The 23,159-nt window shown below is 40.5% G+C and overlaps 1 protein-coding gene across 4 annotated transcripts in view; it reads left to right on the forward strand.

Annotated features, from left to right (window-relative positions):
- Window positions 1-5,110: 5,110 nt before the first annotated feature.
- Window positions 5,111-23,159, forward strand: part of EDA (ectodysplasin A) — a 355,239-nt gene continuing 337,190 nt past the window's right edge. For 3 of the 4 annotated variants that reach the window (XM_023634102.2, XM_070258716.1, XM_070258717.1), the window contains exon 1: window positions 5,124-5,813. In XM_023634102.2, the coding sequence (XP_023489870.1) occupies window positions 5,427-5,813 (387 nt within the window). In that variant the 5' untranslated portion in view covers window positions 5,124-5,426. Of the gene's footprint in view, window positions 5,814-23,159 lie in introns of all 4 variants that reach the window. The other variant, XM_014728950.3, reaches the window with a different exon arrangement.

Here is a 23,159-nt window from a genome sequence, read left to right on the forward strand (position 1 = left end):
TTAAGTTGAGAATAGAGTATGGCGTTTTTGAGCCAGTCAGACCTGGATTCGAATTCAGACTCTACCACTTAGCTGCTATGTGAATTTGAGCCATTTAACCTCTCTGTTAAATGCTTCAGTGTCCTTGTCTGTGAAATGTTCATAATATTAACCTTACACAGAAGGTAACGAGAAAGGCTGGCACATAGGAGATAAATGTTTGGCCAACGTTCCTTTCCCTTCTTACCCCCTCCTCTAGTTAGCTGTGTGGCCCTTTGCATCTCTTTTCTGGGAGAGTTGCCTCATGTAAAATGAAAGAGCTGTTCTTTCCTGCTTTACTATGCTGGAAGAAAAGTCCTTGCATATCCAGTAACACATCTGACAAGTCCTCCTTCCTCCTTCCTCTGACTCTACTAGGGTAGGAATTCAGTCATTCCATCAACAAACATTTACTGAGAGTCTATTATGCGTCAGGTACTGTTCTTGGTCTGGTATATAAAGCAGTGAACAGAAACAGACAAAAATCTCTGCCTTCATGGAACTGATATTGTAGTTGTAGCTGCAGGGGAGTCACACAATAAACAAACACATGTATAATATGTCAGATGGTGATAAGTGCTAAGAAGAAAAACACCGCAAAGGAAGGGGACAGAGAGTGATGGGAAATTGGTCAAGGAAAAGTTCTCTGATACATCTGAGAAGAGACGTGGAAGAAGTGAGGGAGAAGCCACGTGGCTATCTGGGAGAAGAGCATTTTAGGCAGGAGGAAATACAAGTAAAAAGACCCTTAAGTGGGAGCACACTTCGCAAGTTCAAGGAACAGCAAAGAGGTCAGCGTGTCTAGAGCAGAGTGCAAGGAGAATAGTAGTAGGAGAGGAGCCCATGAGGTGCCCACCAATCAGATCATGTGGGGCCTTGTAGGCCAAGGTAAGAACTCTGAGGGAGATGCAGAGCCATTGGAGGATTTGGAGCAGAGGATGGTAGAATCTGACTTAGCATTGTACAGGGTAGGAAATAGACTGTCAGGTGCAAGGACAAAAACAAAAAGAGTGGAGACCCAAGAGAAGGCTAAAGTAGTAATCTAGAGAGCATGGGGCTCCGACTAGCGGTGTCATGGGGAGATGGGGAGAAGTGGTGAGGTTCTGGGTATATTTTAAAGGCAGAACGACAGCATTTGTTGAGAGATTGCATGTGGGGTGTTCAAAAAAGAGGATTGAAGAATGACTTCAAAGTTTTTGTCTTGAGCAATGGGAGGATGGACTTGCCATTTGCTGAGAGGCAGAAGGCCAAGGGATAAGCACGTTTTGGGGGAGAAGAGCTTTGATTTTGATCATGGTGAGTTAAAGATGTCTATTAGACATCCAAGAAGAAATGGAGAGGAGGAATTTGGATACATGAGTCAAGAGTTCAGGAGAAGATCGTGGAAACACAAGGGTCCTATCTCAAACTTTAAGAATGTGAAGAAGGGGGCAGGTATTTGACAAGGGCAGGGTATGTAGGTGCTTTTCTGCATTTTTGCCATCCATGTTCTTAAGTACTGTTGTATGTGTTTCTTCTCATCTCTTTTTGATGGAAGTCTCTTACACAGCAAAGACTAACACTTACTGTGCATTTATTATGTGCTAGACACTTTGACAAATAGCATCTCATTTAAGCACAGCTGTCTTACAAAGCATATGTTGTCATCTCTGTTTCACAGATGAGAAAATTGAGGCTCTGCAAGACAGGCAAAAATTACCTGCCCTTGGTCACATGGCTGGTAAGTGAATACGTTGGGATTCAAACCAGGATCCAAGTTCAAAGCCCATGTTCCTCCTGACTATCTGTGTGCTTATCACTAAGTGGGTCAGAGAGTCAATTCTGTGGCCTCTGATTTGTTCTGTGGATTAACCAGAGCTAAGAGGTATTTAAAACCAGTGCCTTCCCAACACCTTATTATATTCTGCCAGAGGTTGTCAATTCATTTTGAATATTTATTATTCAAGTATTGTCAACTAATATTACTTTAATATTAGGCCCACACAAGCAAAATTAGGAAAGGGAACTTTATAGGACAGAAAGCCAATTAAGTACTACAAGCCAATTTCTGGATTATTTAGTTTTCTGGATTATCCACAACAACAGTAGCACAAATAAGAGGACAATTGCGCAATCGTCATTTGGTTCAATTTCCTTGATATCTTCCCATAATGTGTTACACATCTCTGCACACAGTAGGGGCTTCATAAGTGGTACTGACAGGCATCCCTTGGCCTAGTTCCCTTTTTTGGAATTCTAGGCAGTCTAAGTTACCATCACAGACTTCATGTCCCATTCACTTGACAAACAATAGCGGTGCCCACTATGTGGTAGGTGCTATGCTAGGTACTAGGACTACCAAAATGGAAAGGACGTGGTCCTTCCTTACTTCAAGGAACTCACAGTTTGGTGGTGAGAAAGCTTGTGAAAAACTAAAAACACAATGTGGTAAGTAATATCTTTGACATATGCTCAGGGTGCAGTGAAAGCATAAAGGAAAATCTGCTTGGAGTGAGTTGTGGGGTCGCACCAAGAAAACGCATGATTTGATTCTTGAAGAATTTATCAGGTTTCCAAGATGGGGGCATTCCTGGAAAAGAAATCAGTTTGTGCAAAGACACAGACGTGTTAGAAGTGTCAACAAATTTAGTATTGTGGGAGTATGGGTTCCTTGTAGGAAGGTAGAAGATGAAGTTGGAGAGGCAGATTATAGGGTATACTAAGGAGGTGATATTTTGTCTCCTAGAGTACATGGGGCCAGACAGGTAAGGTAAATGAGTGACAAGGACAGTAATGGAGACTAGAGGAAGGATATGGGGATGACTGTGTGGAACTTGATTGCTCACACTTGTTTCAAGGGAGCAGTTCTAGCTGACTGTAGTCATATGGGAATGTGGATCCAGTGTTAGCAGGTTTTCTGGGTTTTTTTTTTTTGTAGAGAAGCAGAAAATCTTCATTTTTAATGTGAAATATCCTGATTTCTAAATGCTGGCAATTATTCTTTTTTAATTCAAAGTTTTAGCCAACACTGCACCAAACACAACACATCTGTTTGCTGGATATGGCCTGCAGGCTGTCATTTTGAGACCTGTGCTGTAGGGGATGGGGTCCTTATGAAAGCACAGAAGCTAACTGAAGCAACACTTCAAACACTTTTAAAAAATGACCATGTACATTCCTCACTGGATTGCCCTATTCCAACATTTCTGCTGCATATGAGGCCATATGTTCTTCCTCTAAGGAACCAAAGTGAGGTCTCAGGTGAAATGCAACTTGCAGGGCTTCCGAGGGCAATGGTGCAACCCAGAGTCTCCGGCATCCTGGTGGAAGCCTGGTAAAACATGGTAAGCTGAGACCAATTAGGCCCCTCAACACCACCACCACTACCGGGAGATGGCTGTTATTTGTTCCTTTTTCACTTTAAGGGATATCACAGCCGGTGATAACACAGACAAAACACAATGTTATAGCCGTTCAAGTTCAAACTCGTCATTTTACAGTGGGAGAAACTAAGGTCTCAAAAAGCACAGTGACTTGCTCAGAGTGACCCAGAGAGACCCAGTCTAGAATTCCTAGACCGAACAAGCAGGACTTGAAATTAGCTGTTAAGCGCCCTTTTTAATTTTATCTGCCTGATGGTGATATTGTTGGCAAACTGTGTATTTCATGGGTAAAGGCCAATGAGGGGACACAAAGATGTTTCTGAAGCACTGAGACCATTCACAAAGTGTTTGGAAGAAAAGTTGGCTGTGGCTAATATATTTAAGGTTTATGACCTCTGTGCTCTCTAGACTGACCTCCCTACCACATGCTTTGTTTTGTTTTCTTGTTTCTCTTCTTTTGTTTTCTTTTCTATTTCCCCCTATTTTTCTTCTTTTCCATCAGCCTAAATCTTAGGCCTACCCTCTTCAAGTCAAAAAAACTGCTAATTATTCATAACATGGGAATGAGAGTGCATGGTGACCAAGAAGCATACATATTTCTCTTACTATGGTCATCTAGCTCTCCATAATCTCAGACTAGTGAGTCTTGTCAGTTGCCACTCAATCCTTTCCATCCTTCATTTCAGGGTCTAGTGTCCTGACATTTTCCACTTTTGTTGTTGTTGTTTTGCTCTGAACCCTTTTCTGATTGGTGCAGTTGTTGAAGATGCTGCAGCTGAAGCAGTGTACATCTGGAACATTTGGCTGACTTGTTGAACTTCCCCCAGGGACTACTCCAGGGAGAGGAGGGGAGGGGTGGAGAGGCCAGAACAGTTGCCTGTAAATAGAGATGCCAATATTGTCTGGCCATTCTGTGGCCCACCCTTGTAAAAATATACCCCATTCTGGACCTCTGTTTCCCCATTTGCTCATTGAAGCCCCGTATTCTCCACTCAAAACTCCCGCTCTGGTGGAAGAAGAGAACTACACCGGCTGTGGATTCTCTCATACAGCACTTTCTACATTGTAAAGAGATCAATACATATTTGTTGAATTAATTAATATATCAAGAAACCCTGGGGGACTGTTTTCACCCTGCGTGAGGCAAGATCACTTCAGTTCCACCAGGCACAGGTGGGCTACTTTGTCACTTAGATTGAGGCCTCAGACTCACTCCAGGAGTGGGGCTGCCTCATTCCCACCCCATTCTCCCTCCCTTTGGCTCTCAAGCTCCTGGGTCTCCTTTTATTTTGGCATGCCACTGGATTGCAAACACAGCAGGCATGGTTTCATTCCAAACCCAGAACTGTTTTAATTAGTTTAACGTCAGTTAAATGCTTTGAAGATTGAAAGCAACAGATAAGTACTGGATGATGTTATTAACAACGGCAGTTAATTGCAAACATTTCTATTAATACCAGTTTCTGCCTCCTTTTCTTTGCTCTACTTTCTTCCCAAGGTTCCCAAATTCTTCTCAGCTTCCCCCTACTTCCCTCCTCCTCCCCCGTACTGGTGCTAAAGGGTTAATTTGGGGCGGAGTCCAGGGATGAACGACAGCGGCCGTCACCAACTGGAACCAGGCAAGCGGGAAGAGCTGGGTGGGGCCGCCAGGCAGAGGCGACCCCCCACGCCCCCAGGCCCCGCCCCGCGGCTGGAGGCCCTGGGCGGAACGGCAGGGGGCGGGGCGCCGCGGCTTGGCGGGCCGGTGGTTGGGCGACCGGGCGGCCGCTTGAGGGATAGGGCGGGTCGGCCCGGGTCTCCTCCCTCATTCCCTCCAAGGGCCAGCCGACCCTCTCTGCCGCCCCTCCTCCTCCGTTTCCCACCCCTCGGAGTGGAGCTGCACATGCGGCGGCTCCCTGCCGCGTCCCGCCCAGCCTCCGTAGCGCAGGAACGGGTCCCTGCCACCCCCAGCCGATGGCAGGACAGTAGCCGCCTGTCAGGGGTCGTGAACGGCTGAGGCAGACGCGGCGGCTCCCGGGCCTCAGAGAGTCGGTGTCTCCGGAGGCCATGGGCTACCCCGAGGTAGAGCGAAGGGAAGCTCTGTCCGCGGCAGCGCCGCGGGAGCGGGGGAGCCAGGGCTGCCGCTGTCGCGGGGCCCCTGCCCGCGCGGGCGAAGCGAACAGCTGCCGGCTCTTCCTGGGTTTCTTTGGCCTCTCGCTGGCCCTCCACCTGCTGACGTTGTGCTGCTACCTAGAGTTGCGCTCTGAGTTGCGGCGGGAACGGGGAGCTGAGTCCCGCCTTGGCGGCCCCGGCACCCCTGGCACCGTGAGCAGCCCCGGTGGCCTCGACCCTGACGGTTCCATCACCCGCCACTTCGGGCAGCCGTCACCTCAGCAGCAGCCGCTGGAGCCCGGAGAAACCACACTCCCTCCAGACTCCCGGGAGGGGCACCAGGTGAGTCACCTAGTAGGGGTGGCGGCGGCGGAGACCCCCTCCCCCCCGCCCCGCGCCCTGGAGAGACTCTGCCACCTCGAGCCAAGTTGGAGGGCAGGACCGGGGAGGGGGCAGGCGGGCGGGAGAGAGGTCGCCCTGGGGCAGGTTGTCCCCCCCACTGGCTCCGCTCACCCGGCACTCTCAGGACCCCTGGACGGGGGAACGCTGGCCTGGCCCCGGCGCCCCCGGCCGCTGGCTGCCTCGGGCAAAGTTGGCGGCGCTCCCGGCCGGCCAGGCAGGGGCGCGGAGGTGCCGGCGCTGCCCCGCTGGCGGACTAACGGCAGCGACTTGGCCCTTGTGCTCCTGGTGAGATCCTCTGCCCGCGGTGCTTGTTTTTTCGTGTCCAGAGCTGATGCCAGTACCAGCAAGCTCTCCTTTGGAGTTGGAGCTGTAAACAGCTGTAATCACTGCTCCACGCCCGTTGAAACAACTTTTAATCGTATTTTCAGCGCGGGTCCTTGTGCGCTGACCAAAACGTGGGCTTGTTCACACTTAAACCTGCAATTTGAGACTGGTTGTCCTCCGTGTTCTAGTGAGGATCAGCGCCCCTGAGGAATTCTGGTAGAAATATGCCGTCCTGCTAGGCAACTTCTGAACAGCAATTTTAAAAATCTGTGGAAATAAAACTCACCCTTTGCATGCCGGTTCTGACTCTTTTTTGGGGAGTGGGGTAGGGAGGGTGGGTGTCAAGTGTCTTCGCTACTGCTAGCTTGAGAACAGGAATCTATTGATGGAATAATTACTCAAGAGTAACCTCTCAAGAGCAGTTTTTTTTTTTTTTTTGCAATCTTTGTGGTGTTTGTAACTTTGTTAGCCAACTGTTAGCTTTGGTACTTGTTTTCTACTTTTTCTAGCTTTTTGTTCAAGTAAATTTAGTGCACTTAAAATAAGTGTTCTCTTGACTGCCTTATTTTGCCTTATGTGAAACTTAAGAGAAGCATCTAAGAATCCTTTTGAGGTGATTAAAGAATAATAGTGAATTTGTTCCTCTTAGGGAAGAGGGCAAGTTGTGCAAATAAGTTCCTTGAGGTGAGGGACCCAGGTCTTCTGCATTTACTGCCACATCCAGAGTCATTGTCATACTCTGTAAACGCTATTTGTGCTACCTTGACCACCCATTCAAAGCTGGTGCCACGTTCATGATAATGAATAGGAAATGTTAGGACGGACTCATTTTCTACAGCGTTCATTGTAATGTTGCCCTGCGCCTTAGAATGTCTTGCTAGCACACTCCAACTTATATAACAGCTTATCAAAGAAGAGAATCAGTAGACATGCTTCTCATACTTGAAACTTTAAACACTGTAGCTAAATGATAATTAACTAGGATTCCAGCTCCCTTTATCTATCTACCCCTCCTCCCCCAACAATGCCCAGTAGAAATATTTAGCAGCTAAACATTAATATTCTGTGAAAAGATGAAGGAATTGAACTTCCTTAGTCAAATGATGGCCAAGGCTTTTTGGCATTTGGAATAGACAGACCTGTGCTTATAGACTGAAGATTAGCAGGACAGTTGTACTCTAGGGCTTCTGTGATGCTGTGAGACTCTCACAGGTCTATGATGGCATTTAGTTGCTTGTCTTTTGCATGGCACTTCAAATAGTTCTGTCTAGGTTTAAATACAGCTCCCTACTGTCTATCCTTTATTCTTCCTGTTTTAATTTTTTTGAGCAGTTGAAGTAAGCATACTTGCTCTTTACATTTGCTGATATCATTTGAAGTCAGAATTTTTTAGAGTTGTGTGGGGCCATGTGAGTCCATTTTGTTTGATCGCCTTGGAGAATACATAGGCCCTGAGAGGGAAGTGACTTGTCGAAGGTCATACAACTATGGTCAAAATTAGAATGGAAATTGGTTTCTTGACTCCCAGTTCAGTGCCCATTCCCCTATAGCCTGATACCTCCTGCAGCCTTTTTGGGGGGAGTAGGAGGGAGCTCCACAGTAGAGTTTTTACAAAGTAAAAGGCTCAGATCTGCATCATTTTCTTCTACTCTACCTACGTTTTGGCCAGACTAAGTTTAACCACAAATTCCTTATTCTTCATTTTCAGGAGAACTGGAATATGCTTTGAAGGAATTTTAGCCCAGATTTAACTCACGTTTATCTTGAGGATATTAGTTTTAGCATCCCTGACCCCCCAAAAAAGAAGGAAAAGTTGATTGGCTATTAGAGTTACGTTGATGCTGCTACATCTTGGGTAAAATTTCTAGTGCCCTGGTGCACCCTCTGCTGGCTTTGCAGGGACATTTAATTGCAGTATCTGCTGACAGTCAAGATTCTAAGTTATGCTGACAGATTCTGATTCATAAATAAGGAAGTAAATAGCCTTGTGGGATTTGGCCACGTAGGTCATATTTTTATATTTCAGTTTTTCAACACAAACAGCTGCTGTTACAACAACTCTTAGATGGAGAGGAAGAAAGATAAAATATATACCCTTCAGTGAGCAGAACATTCAGGTTTCTTATCAGCTTATCTGCAAGGAGTGGAGACAGATTGATGAGAATAAATTGCAGGAAGATCTCATGGGACCAAGTGGGCAGAACAGTCAGAGACACTTCATTGTATAAGGTCATGCAAACCTAACCATGCTTATGAGATGATGGGCTCACTTATGACCCAAGAAAGGGATCTGGAAATCACTGAAGATGTATGTATGTCATCCCTCAATTTAAAAACTTTTGAAACAGGATACGGAAGGAAATTAGGGCACTCAGGATACACAACAGAGAGATCAGCAAAGTTCTCCAAGGGAATTGTTAGAAAAGCCTTCCCAGTGGAGATAGTCACTGATGATAAAAAGTGAGAGAGTCACTTTGGATCTTCTGGAATCATAACTGTCTCCTTCAGCTGGAGTAGCTGCGTACCTGTAGATTTATCTGGATACTCACCGGAGATGATCTCAAAAGCTAATGTATCTGATCACTCTCTGAGTTAGACAATACACAATATGATTGTTAGAGTAAAAAAATAAAAATAAAAGTCACTGGTGATCATTCTGTGAAGAAGTTGACCCAGTTGTAATTGTAGTCCTCAAAGCCAAGAATATGGTGGACATCATCTGGAAGGATGTTGAAAACAACAACAAAACAAAACCCTTATCTTTGCCATGTAAAAGACCAAAAGTGGATCTGCATCCACAGTTATAGAAAATTCTGGTGGCTGCTCCTCAAAAGAAAAACCTAACAGCTGATGAAAGTCCCTAGAAACCCAATTAAATTGATCAAAAGGATGGAAGGCCTTTCTGGTTGTTTTTTCAGTCTGGAGAGAGTTTGAGGGAGGGATATGATCAAAGTCTACCTAATCATGAGAGAGATGAATAAGATTAATATATTGGTGTAATTTAACAATCTAGTGTTCAATAAATAGCCTGCTTTGAGCCAGACACTGTGTTAGATATTGGATATCTTTTAATGCTTGAAAGATTATTTTGGGGGTGTGACAAATAAAGCTAGTATTTCATTCAAATTATTGCCCCAAGAGATAATCTAAACTGAAACTCTAAAAAGTGTTTAGAAAAATATGGATGAGTAGTAATAAGAGTTTATTTGGGACTGTTGGGGATATTTGGGATATGTTCCTAGTTATTTGAGGTGATGTCATAGAAGTCAACCTTAACTTTCCACAAAATATCTCTTGGTTTAACTAAATAGAACATTAGTATATCCAGATTTGACATTATTTCAGGCTGTTGATCAGGAAAATAACTAGGAATCATTAAATGCAAGAATTTTTTAGAGGAGTGGGATCCAGGTAAAATAGTTTTTTATAGATTAATCTAGACTTTTCAGTGTGACATTCAAGGCTTTTTATCAACTGGCTCCATGATATCTATCCCATTTTCTCTCTCCCTAACTCTAATCCCACAACCCACTCACCATATCCTGTTTTGGAATCATTCTCTAGTTGTTACTGCTGTTGTGTTTAATAAATCTTGTGTCTTTATATTAGAGCATCTCATAAATCTGCCTTCTTTTTGTCTTTTTCCACAATACCCGACACAGTGCTAGTTATAGTTATGGTACTTAAATACTTGCTGAGTTGAATATTATTTTGGGCCTTTGGAGATGTTTATGTAAAACAAAGACATTTTCTCTTTATGTAACAGGCCTGTTTTCCTCAGGTCTTGCTAAGCCTGTGAATTGTCAGCTATGCTTAGGTGAGTAAATAGTTCCATTGGCAATGTTTCACTGGTTTCTAGAATCATTAGAAAGTGAAATGAAGAAGAGTCCTAACCGCATTACCTCAAAGATGGTGTAAAAAGCTTTCTGTAATACGTTGTTTGATGTTTTATTTTATTTGCTTTTAGGTCTCATCTTTTTCTTTTTCTCTTAGATCTTGTGAAAAATAATGTGTCGTTTATCTGTGACTACGTTATAAGAAGATGTTTGTATACTAGAGAACTTCTGAAGCCATTTAATCCCCAAGAGCATTACCAGGAGAAACCACTTGCTTTGCCTGCAGGGTGGCCCTCATATAGGACCATTATCTGACTATTCTATAAATATTCACCACTTAGCTCTTCATTTCTTTCCTTGTTTTTTTCACTTTTCTATTGAAGTATAACATACATACAGAAAAGGTCCCAAATCATAATTGTACAACTTCATGAATTATTACTAAGTGAACATACTAGTGTTACCAGGACCCAGGTCAAGAAACAGAGCTAGCATCTCACAACCCTCACCTTGTGTTCCATCCCTATCACTATACCATCATCCTCCAGAGTTAATGACTGTCCTGACTTCTAACAGTATAGATTAGTTTTGCCCATTTTGAACGTGATATAAATGCAATCAAATAGTATGTTTTTTTGGTGGTCTGATTTTTTTTTTGCTCAACACTATGTTTGTGATATCCATCATGTTGCATGTAGCTGTGTTGTTTTATTTGTATTTTTTCATATTATTTCCTAGTTTGAATATATCGCAGTTTATTTATTTGTTCTACTAATAATGAATATTTGGATTGTTTCTTGTTTGGGGTTATTATAAATAATGATGTTATTAATATTATCATACATGTCTTTGGTTATACATAATTGAATTTCTGTTGGGTGTATACTTACGATTGTAATTTCTGGGTCATAGAGAATGCATAGTTTCAAATTTATTGATAATGATGGTTTTTCTAAGTGATCGTACCAATTTACATTCCCACCAGCAATGTATGAGAATTCTAGTTGTTCCACATCCTTGCTCATACTTGTTATTATCACTCTTTTTAATTATAGACATTCTAGTGAGTGGGTTTGTAGTAATATCTCATTGTGATTCTAATTGGTATTTCTCAGAAGACTAATGAAGTTGTACTCCTTTTCATATATTTATTATCTATTTGGATATCTTCTTCTGTGAAGTGCCTATAGAAGTATTTTGACCATTTTTCTTTTTTGAGGAAGATTAGCCCTGAGCTAACTACTGCCAATCTTCCTCTTTTTGCTGAGGAAGACTGGCCCTGAGCTGACAGCTATGCTCATCTTCCTCTACTTTATACATGGGATGCCTACCATAGCATGGCTTTTGCCAAGCGGTGCCATGTCCGCACTTGGGATCCGAACCAGCAAACCCTGGGCCGCCGAGAAGCGGAACATGCGAACTTAACCGCTGCGCTACCAGGCTGGCCCCTGACCATTTTTTTATTGGTTTGTTTGTCCTTTTCCTAAAGATTTGTAGGAATTCTTTATATACGCTGGCTATGAACTATTTTTGTGTTTTTTTTATTTTATTTTTTTTATTTTTTTATTAATGTTATGATAGATTACAACCTTGTGAGATTTCAGTTGTACATTTTTGTTAGTCATGTTGTGGGTACACCACTTCCCCCTCTGTGCCCTCCCCCCACCCCCCCTTTTCCCTGGTAACCACCGATCAGATCTCCTTATCAATATACTAACCTCCACCTATGAGTGGAGTCATATAGAGTTCGTCTTTCTCTGACTGGCTTATTTCGCTTAACATAATACCCTCGAGGTCCATCCACATTGTTGTGAATGGGCCAATTTTGTCTTTTTTTATGGCTGAGTAGTATTCCATTGTGTATATATGCCACATCTTCTTTATCCAATCATCAGTTTCTGGGCATGTAGGCTGGTTCCACGTCTTGGCTATTGTAAATAATGCTGCGATGAACATAGGGATGCAACGGACTCTTGAGATTTCTGATATCAGGTTCTTAGGATAGATACCCAGTAATGGGATGGCTGGGTCATAGGGTATTTCTATTTTTAACTTTTTGAGAAATCTCCGTACTGTTTTCCATACTGGCTGTACCAGTTTGCATTCCCACCAACAGTGTGTGAGGGTTCGTTTTTCTCCACAACCTCTCCGACATTTGTTGCTCTTGGTTTTGGATGTTTTTGCCAATCTAACGGGTGTGAGGTGATGTCTTAGTGTAGTTTTGATTTGCATTTCCCTGATGATTAGCGATGATGAACATCTTTTCATGTGTCTATTGGCCATATTCATATCTTCTTTTGAGAAATGTCTGTTCATGTCCTCTGCCCATTTTTTGATCGGGTTGTTTGTTTTTTTGTTGCTAAGCAGTGTGAGTTCTTTGTATATTATGGAGATTAACCCTTTGTCGGATAAGTGGCTTGTAAATATTTTTTCCCAATTAGTGAGCTGTTTTTTTGTTTCAATCCTATTTTCCCTTGCCTTGAAGAAGCTCTTTAGTCTCATGAAGTCCCATTTGTTTATTCTTTCTATTGTTTCCCTCAACTGAGGAGTTACAGTGTCCGAAAAGATTCTTTTGAAACTGATGTCAAAGAGTGTACTGCCTATATTCTCTTCCAAAAGACTTATTGTTTCAGGCCTAATCTTTAGGTCTTTGATCCATTTTGAGTTTATTTTGGTGTGTGGTGAAAAAGAATGGTCAATTTTCAATCTTTTGCATGTGGCTGTCCAGTTTTCCCAGTACCATTTGTTGAAGAGACTTTCTTTTCTCCATTGTAGGCCCTCTGCTCCTTTGTCGAAGATTAGCTGTCCATAGATGTGTGGTTTTATCTCTGGGCTTTCAATTCTGTTCCATTGATCTGTGGACCTGTTTTTGTACCAGTACCATGCTGTTTTGATCACTGTAGCTTTGTAGTATGTTTTGAAATCGGGGATTGTGATTCCGCCGGCTTTGTTTTTGCTCAGGATTGCTTTAGCAATTCGTGGTCTTTTGTTGCCCCATATGAATTTTAGGATTCTTTGTTCAATTTCTGTGAAGAATGTTTTTGGGATTCTGATTGGGATAGCATTGAATCTGTATATTGCTTTAGGTAGTATGGACATTTTAACTATGTTTATTCTTCCAATCCATGTGCAAGGAATGTCTTTCCATCTCTTTATGTCATCGTCAATTTCTTTCAAGAAAGTCTTGTAGTTTTCATTGTATAGATCCTTCACTTCCTTGGTTAAGTTTATCCCAAGGTATTTTATTCTTTTCGTTGTGATTGTGAATGGGATTGAGTTCTTGAGTTCTTTTTCTGTTAGTTCATTGTTAGTGTATAGAAATGCTACTGATTTATGCACGTTAATTTTATACCCTGCTACTTTGCTGTAGTTGTTGAGTATTTCTAATAGTTTTTCTATGGATTCTTTGGGGTTTTCTATATATAAGATCATGTCGTCTGCAAACAACGAGAGTTTTACTTCTTCGTTACCTATTTGGATTCCTTTTATTTCTTTTTCCTGCCGAATTGCTCTGGCCAGCACCTCCAGTACTATGTTGAATAAGAGTGGTGAAAGTGGGCACCCTTGTCTTGTTCCTGTCCTCAGAGGGATGGCTTTCAATTTTTGTCCATTGAGTATGATGTTGGCTGTGGGTCTATCATATATGGCCTTTATTATGTTGAGGTACTTTCCTTCTATACCCATTTTACTGAGGGTTTTTTATCATAAATGGGTGTTGGATCTTGTCGAATGCTTTCTCTGCATCTATTGAGATGATCATGTGGTTTTTGTTTTTCATTTTGTTGATGTAGTGTACCACGTTGATTGACTTGCGGATGTTGAACCATCCCTGTGTCCCTGGTATAAATCCCACTTAATCATGGTGTATAATCTTTTTGATGTATTGCTGTATTCGGTTTGCCAAAATTTTGTTGAGGATTTTTGCATCTATGTTCATCAGTGATATTGGCCTGTAGTTCTCCTTCTTTGTGTTGTCCTTGTCAGGTTTGGGGATCAGAGTGATGTTGGCTTCATAGAATGTGTTAGGGAGTTCTCCATCTTTCTCAATTTTCTGGAACAGTTTGAGGAGAATAGGTATTAAGTCTTCTTTGAATGTTTGGTAGAATTCTCCAGAGAAGCCGTCTGGTCCTGGACTCTTATTTTTGGGGAGGTTTTTGATTACCGTTTCTATTCCATTTTTGTGTTTTTTATGTTGTAAACCCTTCCCAAATCTCTTTATAGTATTCTTTGATGAACACAAGTTTTTCATTTTAATGTGTCTAGTTTTTCAGTATTTTTCTTTATGACTAGTGTTTTTTGTGTTCTATTTAAGAAGTATTTTCCTACGTTGAGATGAGGTAGATATTTTTACCATTTATTTCTAGAAGCTTTATGTTTTTCCCATTCACATTTAGATTTACAGTCCATCTGAAATTGATTTTTGTGTATGGTCAGATATAGGGGTCAAGCTTCATCATTTCCCTATAAGTATTCAACTGACCCAGGCCATTTATTATAAGGAATACCTTTTCTCCACTTCTCTACTGTGTCACCTTTATCATATATCAAGTGTCTGCATATGTGTAAGATTATTTTGAACTATTTGTTCTGTTAGTCTTTTTGTCATTGCACCAATACCACAATCTTAATTACTGGACTTTATATTAAGCTCTTGATATCTGGTAAAGCAAGTCCTTCCACCTTGTTCCTCTTCTTTGTAAGTATCTTGGATGTTCTTGGCTCTTTTCTTTTCTCTATATATTTTAGAATCAGCTTGTCACATTCTACAAAAAAAGAGTAATTCTGAGGAGAATGACATCAGTAAGATGGTGGATTAGGAATTCCTGGACCCTGGACCCTTCTTCCTCCTACAAACACACCAGTTCAGCAACAGTTTGTGGACAAATTCCCTTTGTGAGAAATCCAGGAGCTAATTGAAAGGCTCCTGTACCCAGGGAAAACATGAAACCAGATTCACTGAAGCTGGTAGGGAGATCTGGGACACCCTCTCACTAGAGTGTCTGCCACTGGCATAGCACCGTATGATAAGGAAGAGACCCCCTAGCTTCCGGCTTCTCCCAGGGGAAGGAAGAGGTTGGTTCATATGTCCAGCGCCCCAAGTTTTCTGAGCACTGTCTCTGCCTTGCCAATCTTGGAACTCTTTGAGGGGTCTGCCTAGGGGAGAACAGAGATGTTGGCTTGGGCTGATAGACACAATAAATACTCCCTCCTGCTGAACACAGAGGAAAAAAAAAATCCCAACTCTCAACATTCCCCTGGAGAAGGAAAGAGTTTATCTGTGCATCCAGGGCTCCAGCTTCTCCTGGGATGCCCAAAAAACTGGCGTCTGACTTGCCAGTCTAGGAGCTCTGAGAAATCCAGCACAGTCTAGCTTCTTTGGGGGGAACAGAGACAATGGTTGTGACTGGTAGATGCCATTGAACCTCCCCTCTGCTTAGCACAGAGTGAGTAGATGAAACATCCCAGCTTTCAGTGTCCTCCTAGAGATGGAAGAGTTGACCTGTGCATTCAGTGCCACAACTTCTTCAGGGCTGTCCAAAGAACTGGCATCTGTCTTGCAAGTCTTGGAGCTCTGATGGGCCTGGCATAGTCTAGCCACTTGGGAGAGAATGGAGATGGTGTTTTGGACAGGTAAAGGCCATAGCTTCCCTCCCACCGCTGATCACCACAGAGTGAGTAGATGAAAATGGCAGCTACTTGCTTCTTCAAATGGTAACCAAAAGAGAGCAGGGGTGGCCATACATATATCAGACAAAATAGACTTTAAGTCAAAAAGTGTCAGAAGAGACAAAGAAGATTATATAATGAAAAAAGGGTCAACACAACAGGAAGATATAACAAGAGAATTGGTAGAGGCCCCCAGCATCTCTGACTAGGCTGAGGGGTAGAGGTATTCTGTACAAGACCAGTTCATGAAGACTGGGAGAGGTGCTTGCTTTGTGTAATGTGCAGACACCAACACAGATAGTCAAGAAAAACGAAGAATCAATAAAGATGTTCCAAACAAAGGAACACATTAAATCTCCAGAAACTGACCCTAATGAAACAGAATTTTAAGATTTACCTGACAGAGAATTCAAAATAACGATTATAAAGATGCTAACCAAGATCAAGAGAATAACAGTGCATGAACAAAGTGAGAATTTCAACAAAGATAAAAAATACTAAAAAGTACCAAACAGAAATCGTGGAGCTAAGGAACACAATAACTGAACTGAAATATTCATGAGAAAGATTCAACAGCAGACTAGATAAAGGAGAAGAAAGGATCAGTGAACTAAGGCAGGTAATTGGAAATAATTCAATCAGAGGAACAAAAAGAAGAAAGAGTGAAAAAGCTTAAGGGATTATGGGATACCATCAAGCTGATTGATATAGTAATGTATTAAGGGAACCTCAGAAGGAGAAGAGAGAGAGAAAGGACCAGAAAAGTTATTCAAAGAAATAATAGCTGAAAACTTTCCAAATCTGGGGAAGGAAATGAACGACCAGGTCCACGAAACCTAAACGATTCTAAATAAATGAATCCAGAGATATTCACTTCAAGAAACGTTATAATCAAATTGCCAAACGTCAAAGACAAACAGAAGTTTGAAAGCATCAAGAGAAAAGTGATTTGTCATATATAAGGGCACACCATAAGACTATCAGCAAATTTTTCAGCAGAAACCTTGTAGAGCCGGAAGGGAGTGGGGTGATATATTCAAAGTGCTGAAAGAAAAAACTGCCAACTAAGATACTATACCTGTCAAAACTGTCCTTCAAAACTAAGGAAGATAAAGGCATTCCTAGACAAGTAAAAGCTGAGGAGGTTCATCACCACTAGACCTGCCTTACATCAGATGTTAAAGGAAGTTTATCAACTGAAAATGAAAGGATACTGGGGCCAGCCTGGTGGCGCAGCAGTTAAGTGTACACGTTCCGCTTCAGTGGCCCAGGGTTCACTGGTTCAGATCTCTGGTGCGGACATGGCACTGCTTGGCATGCCATGCTGTGGTAGGCGTCCCACATATAAAGTGGAGGAAGATGGGCATGGATGTTAGCTCAGGGCCAATCTTCCTCAGCAAAAAGAGGAAGATTGGCAACAGTTAGCTCAGGGCTAATCTTCCTCAAAAAAAAAAAAAAGAAAAAGAAACAAAAGGATACTAAACAGCCACATGATAGCATAAGAAAATATGAAACTCAGTAAATATATAGACACATACAGAATAGTGTATTACTGTAATGGTAGTGGATAAATCACTTTTATTTCTAGTATAAAACTTAAATGACAAATGTATTAAAAATAACTATAAAAATATGTTAAAAGATGTACAATATTCATAGATGTAAATATGACAAAAATTACATAAAGTGTGTATGGAGAAGAAGTTAGAGTTTAGAGTTTTTATATGTAATTGAACTTAAGTTGTTATCAACGTAAAATAGACTCTTATAAGGCATTGTATGTAAGCCCCAAGGTAACCACAAAAATACCTATAGAAATTACACAAAAGAATAAGAGAAACGAACCAAAGCATATTAATACAAAAAAAATCAACAAAACACGAAAGAAGGTAGCAAGAGAGGAAATACAGACGAAAGAATCTCAAGACTAACAGGAAACAACTAACACAATGACAATAGTAATTCCTCCCCTATCAATAATTACTCTAAATGTAAATAGATAAACTCTCCCAGTCAAAGACATAGAGCAACCAAATGGGTAAAAGCAAGACCAAACTATATCCTTTCTATAAGAAACTCACACAGATAGGCTGAGCATGAAAGAATGGAAAAAGATAGGCCATGCAAATGGTAACCAAAAGAGAGCAGGGGTGGCTATATCAGACAAAATAGGCTTTAAGTCAAAAACTGCCAGAAGAGACAAAGAAGGACATTATATAATCATAAAAGGTTCAATCCAACAGGAAGATATAACAATTATAAATATATATGCACCAACATCAGAGAATATAAATTTACAAAGCTAACACTGATAGAACCAAAGAAATAGATGGCAATATAATGATAGTAGACTTCAATACCCAACTTTCAATAGTGAATAGAACATCTAGACAGAAGAACAATAAGAACAAAGGACTTTAACAACAGCATAGACCAAATGGACCTAGCAAACATATATAGAACATTCCATACAACAGCAGCAGAATACACATTCTTCACAAGCACACGTATCTTTCTCCAGGAAAGATAACATTTTAGGGGACAAAACAAGTGTTAACAAATTTAACAAGATTGAAATCATACTAGGTGTCTTTTTTTTTTTTAAAGTAATTTTATTGGGATTATAATGGTTTATAACATTGTGTAATTTGTGGGTGTACATTATTGTTTACCAGTTCCTGAATATACTTTGTTGTGCTCACCCCCAGTAGTCTAATTTTTATCCATCAACATACATATGTGCCCCTTTGTCCCTTTCGCCCACCCCCCAACCCCCTTCCCCACTGGTAACCACTAATCTGATCTCTTTATCTACGTATGTGTTTTCTTCCACATATGAGTGAAATCATGCAGTATTTGTCTTTCTCTGTCTGGCTTATTTTGCTTAACGTCATACTCTGAGGGTCCATCTATGTTGTTGCATGTGGGATAATTTTGTCTTTTTTATGGCTGACTAGTATTCCATTGTGTGTGTGTGTGTGTACACACACACACACACACATACACACACACAACATCTTCTTTATCCATTCATCTGTAGAAGGGCACTTGGGTTGCTTCCACATCTTTGCTATTGTGAATAATGCTGCAATGAACATAGGGGTGCATAACTCTCTTTGGTTCCTTGATTTCAAGTTCTTTGGATAAAAACCAAGTAGTGAGATAGCTGGATAGTGTGGTATTTCTATTATAAATTTTTTGAGAAATCTCCATATTGTTTTCCATAGTGGCTGCACCAGTTTGCTTTCCCACCAGCAGTGCATGAGTGTTCCCTTTTCTCCACATCCTCTCTAACATTTGTTGTTTTTTGTCTTGGTAATTATAGCCATTCTGACTGGTATAAGGTGATATCTCATTGTAGTTTTGATTTGCATTTCCCTAATAATTAGTGATGTTGAACATCATTTCATGTATCTGTTGGCCATCTGTATATCTTCCTTGGAAAAATGTCTGTCCGTGTCTTCTGCCCATTTTTTGATCATATTGTTTGGTTTTTTTTGTTGAGTTGTATGAGTTCTTTATATATTTTGGAGATCAACCCCTTGTCAGATAAATGATTTGCAAATATTTTCCCCCTGTTGGTGGATTGTCTTTCCGTTCTTTTAATGGTTTCCTTTGCTTTGAAGAAGTTTTTTAGTCTAATGTAGTCCCATTTGTTAACTTTTTCTTTTGTTTCACTTGCCCAAGTAGACATGGTATTTGAAAAGATGTGGCTAAGACCAATGTCAAAGAATGTACTGCCTATATTTTCTTCTGGGAGTTTTATGGTTTCAGGTCTTTTTTTAAATTTATTTTTATTTTTTTGTTATTATTATTATTATTATTATTATTTTCTCACAAAGCCCCCCGGTACATAGTTGTGTATTTTTAGTTGTGGGTCCTTCTAGTTGTGTCATGTGGGATCCTGCCTCAGCATGGCCTGACAAGTGGTGCCACATCCACGCTCAGGATTTAAAGTGGTGAAACCCTGGGCCGCCAAAGCAGAGCGTGCAAACTTAACCACTCAGCCATGGGGCTGGCCCCTGGTTTCAGGTCTTACATTGAAATCTTTAATCAATTTTGAGTTAAGTTTTGTGTATTGTGCAAGATAATGGTCTACTTTCATTCCTTTGCATGTGGCTTTCCAGTTTTCCCAGCACTGTACTGAAGAGAGTTTCCTTTCTCCATTGTATGTTCTTGGCTTCTTTGTCAAAGATTAACTGTCTATAGATGTGTGGTTTTATTTCTGGGCTTTCAGTTCTGATCCATTGTTCTGTTTGTCTGTTTTTGTGGCAGTACCATGCTGTTTTGATTACTGTAGCTTTGTAGTATGTTTTGAAGTCAGGGATTGTGATGCCTCCAGCTTTGTTCTTTTTTTCTCAGGATTGCTTTGGCTATTCGGTGGTCTTTTGTTGTTCCATATAAATTTTTGGATATTTTGTTCTATTTCTGTGAAGAATGTCATTGGGATTCTGATTGGGTTTGCATTGAATCTGTAGATTGCTTTGGATAGTATGGACATTTTTAACTATGTTTATTCTTCTGACCCGTGAACATGGAATATCTTTCCATTCTTTATATCTTCTTCAATTTCTTTCAATGATGTCTTGTAGTTTTCAGTGTACAGGTCTTTCACCCCTTTGGTTAAGTTTATTCCTAGGTATTTTATTCTTTTTGTTGCTATTGTAAATGGGATTTTATTCTTGATTTCTCTTTCTACTAGTTCATTGTTAGTGTATAAGAATGCAGCTGATTTTTTAAAAATAGATTTTGTACCCTGAAACTTTGCTGTAGTTGTTGATTATTTCTAATAGTTTACTGGTGGATTCCTTAGGGTTTTCTAAATATACAATCATGTCACCTGCAAATAGCGAAAGTTTCACTTCTTCCTTTCCAATATGGATTCCTTTTATTTCTTTTTCTCGTCTAATAGCTCTGCCCAGCACCTCCAGTACTATGTTGAATAGAAGTGGTGACAATGGGAACCCTTGTCTTGTTCCAGTTCTCAGAGGGATGGCTTTCAGTTTTTCACCATTAAGTACGATGTTGGATGAGGTTTTGTCATATATGGCCTTTATTATGTTGAGATACTTTCCTTCTATGCCTATTTTATTGAGAGATTTTGTTTAATCATAAATAGATGTTGGATCTTGTCAAATGCTTTCTCTGCATCTATTGAGATGATCATGTGATTCTTATTCCTTAGTTTGTTAATGTGGTGTATCACGTTGATTGACTTGCGGATGTTGAACCACCCCCACATCCCTGGAATAAATCCCACTTGACCGTGGTGTATGATCCCTTTAATGTATTGCTGTACTCGGTTTGCCAATATTTTGTTGAGAATTTTTACGTCTAATTTCATCAGTCATATTGGCCTGTAGTTTTCCTTCTTTGTGTTGTCCTTGTCTGGTTTTGGTATCAGGGTAATGTTGTCCTCATGGAACGTGTTAGGAAACGTTCCATCTTCTTCAATTTTTCAGAATAGTTTGAGAAGGATAGGTACTAAATCTTCATTGAATGTTTGGTTGAATTCTCCAGAGAAGCCATCTGGTCCTGGACTTTTGCTGTTTGGGAGGTTTTGATTACTGTTTCAATCTCTGTACTTGTGATTGGTCTGTTCAGATTCTCTATGTATTCTTCATTCAGTTTTGTGAGGTTGTGTGAGTCTAGGAATTCATCCATTTCTTCTACGTTATTGACTTTATGGGCATATAGTTTTTAAAGTATTTTCTAATGATCCTTTGTATTTCTGCAGTATCTGTTGTAATTTCTTCTCTTTCATTTCTAATTTTATTTATTTGAGCTTTGTCTCTTTTTTTATTGGTGAGTCTGGCTAAGGGCTTGTCAATTTTGTTTATCTTCTCAAAGAACCAGCTCTTGGTTCCATTAATCCTTTTTACTGTTTTTGTAGTCTCTATTTCATTTATTTCTGCTTTGATTTTTTAGTATTTCCATCCTCCTGCTGACTTTGGGCTTTGTTTTTTTTTTCTAGGTCTGTTGGTGCATTTTAAGATTGCTTATTTGAGATTTTTCTTGCTTATTGAGGTGGGCCTGTATTGGTATGAATTTCCCTCTTATGACTGCTTTTCCTGCATCCCGTAAGAGTTGGTATGTTGTAGTTTCATTTTCACTTGTCTCCAGGTATTTTTTAATTTCCCCTTTGATTTCTTCAATGATCCAATGGTTCTTCAATAGCATGTTGTTTAGTCTCCACATATTTCTGACTTTCTCAATTTTTTTCTTGTGGTTGATTTCTAGCTTCATAGCATTGTGGTCAGAAAAGATGGTTGTGATGATTTAAATCTTCTTAAATTTATTGAGGCTTGCCTTGTTTCCCACCATATGTTCTATCTTTGAGAATGACCCATGTGCACTTGAGAAGAATGTATATTCTGCTGTTTTCAGATGGAATGTTCTATATACATCTATTAAGTCCATCTGATCAAGTGTTTCATTTAAATCTACTATTGCCTTGTTGAGTTTTTGTCTGGATGATCTGTTCATTGATGTGAGTGGGGTGTTGAGGTCCCCTACTATTATTGTGTTGCTGTTAAGTTCCCCTTTTAGGTCTGTTAATAATTGCTTTATGTACTTTGGTGCCCCTGTCTTAGGTACATATATATTAAAATGTGTTATGTCCTCTTGATGGAGTGTCCCTTTTATCATGATGTACTGCCCCTCTTTTTCTCTCATTATCTTTTTTAATTTGAAGTCTGCTTTGTCTGATAAAGTATGGCAACACCTACTTTCTTTTGTTGGCCATTAACTTGGAGTATTGTCTTCCATCCCTTCACTCTAAGCCTATGTTTGTCTTTGGAGCTGAGATGCGTTTCCTAGAGGCAGCATATTGTTGGGTCTTGGTTTTTAATCCATCCAGCTACTCTGTCTTTTGATTGTAGAATTCAGTCCATTTACACTTAGAGTGATTATTGAAATATGAGGGCTTAATGTTGCCGTTTTATCTTTTGTTTTCTGGTTGTTTATGTTTCCATTGTTTCCCTTCCTTTGTATTTCTGACTGCCATTTCATTTTGGTGGTTTTCTGAGGGAGATTTCTCGGTTTTCTTTCTTTTTGTGAATTGTGGCTCTGCTCTGATTTTTTGTTTAGTGGTTACCATGAGGATTGTATGAAAGATATTGGAGATGAGATAGTCCATTTCCTTATAGGTTCTTGTCTCCATTAACCTAAGTAGGTTCCTTCCCTTTCCTCTCCCCTTCTGAGTAATTGCTGTTACAAATTGTTCTGTTTTTAATTTTGTGAGTTTCTAGCTAAGTTCAAATGTTTATCATTATTTTTGATGCTTTCTTTTCCTTTCTCTTTTAAGTTGTAATTGAGTCTTTGCCTCCCTATTCTGGTAGAGAACTACAGGTTTCTGATCATGTCTGTGTATTTATCTTCTTGCTCAGAGCTTTGCAGACCTTTGCATTTTTGTTGCTGGTGTGAGGGCATCTTTAATTATTTCTTAATAGGGGCAGTC

This window comes from Equus caballus, chromosome X, assembly GCF_041296265.1.
Source record: "Equus caballus isolate H_3958 breed thoroughbred chromosome X, TB-T2T, whole genome shotgun sequence".
Classification (NCBI taxonomy): Eukaryota; Metazoa; Chordata; class Mammalia; order Perissodactyla; family Equidae; genus Equus; species Equus caballus.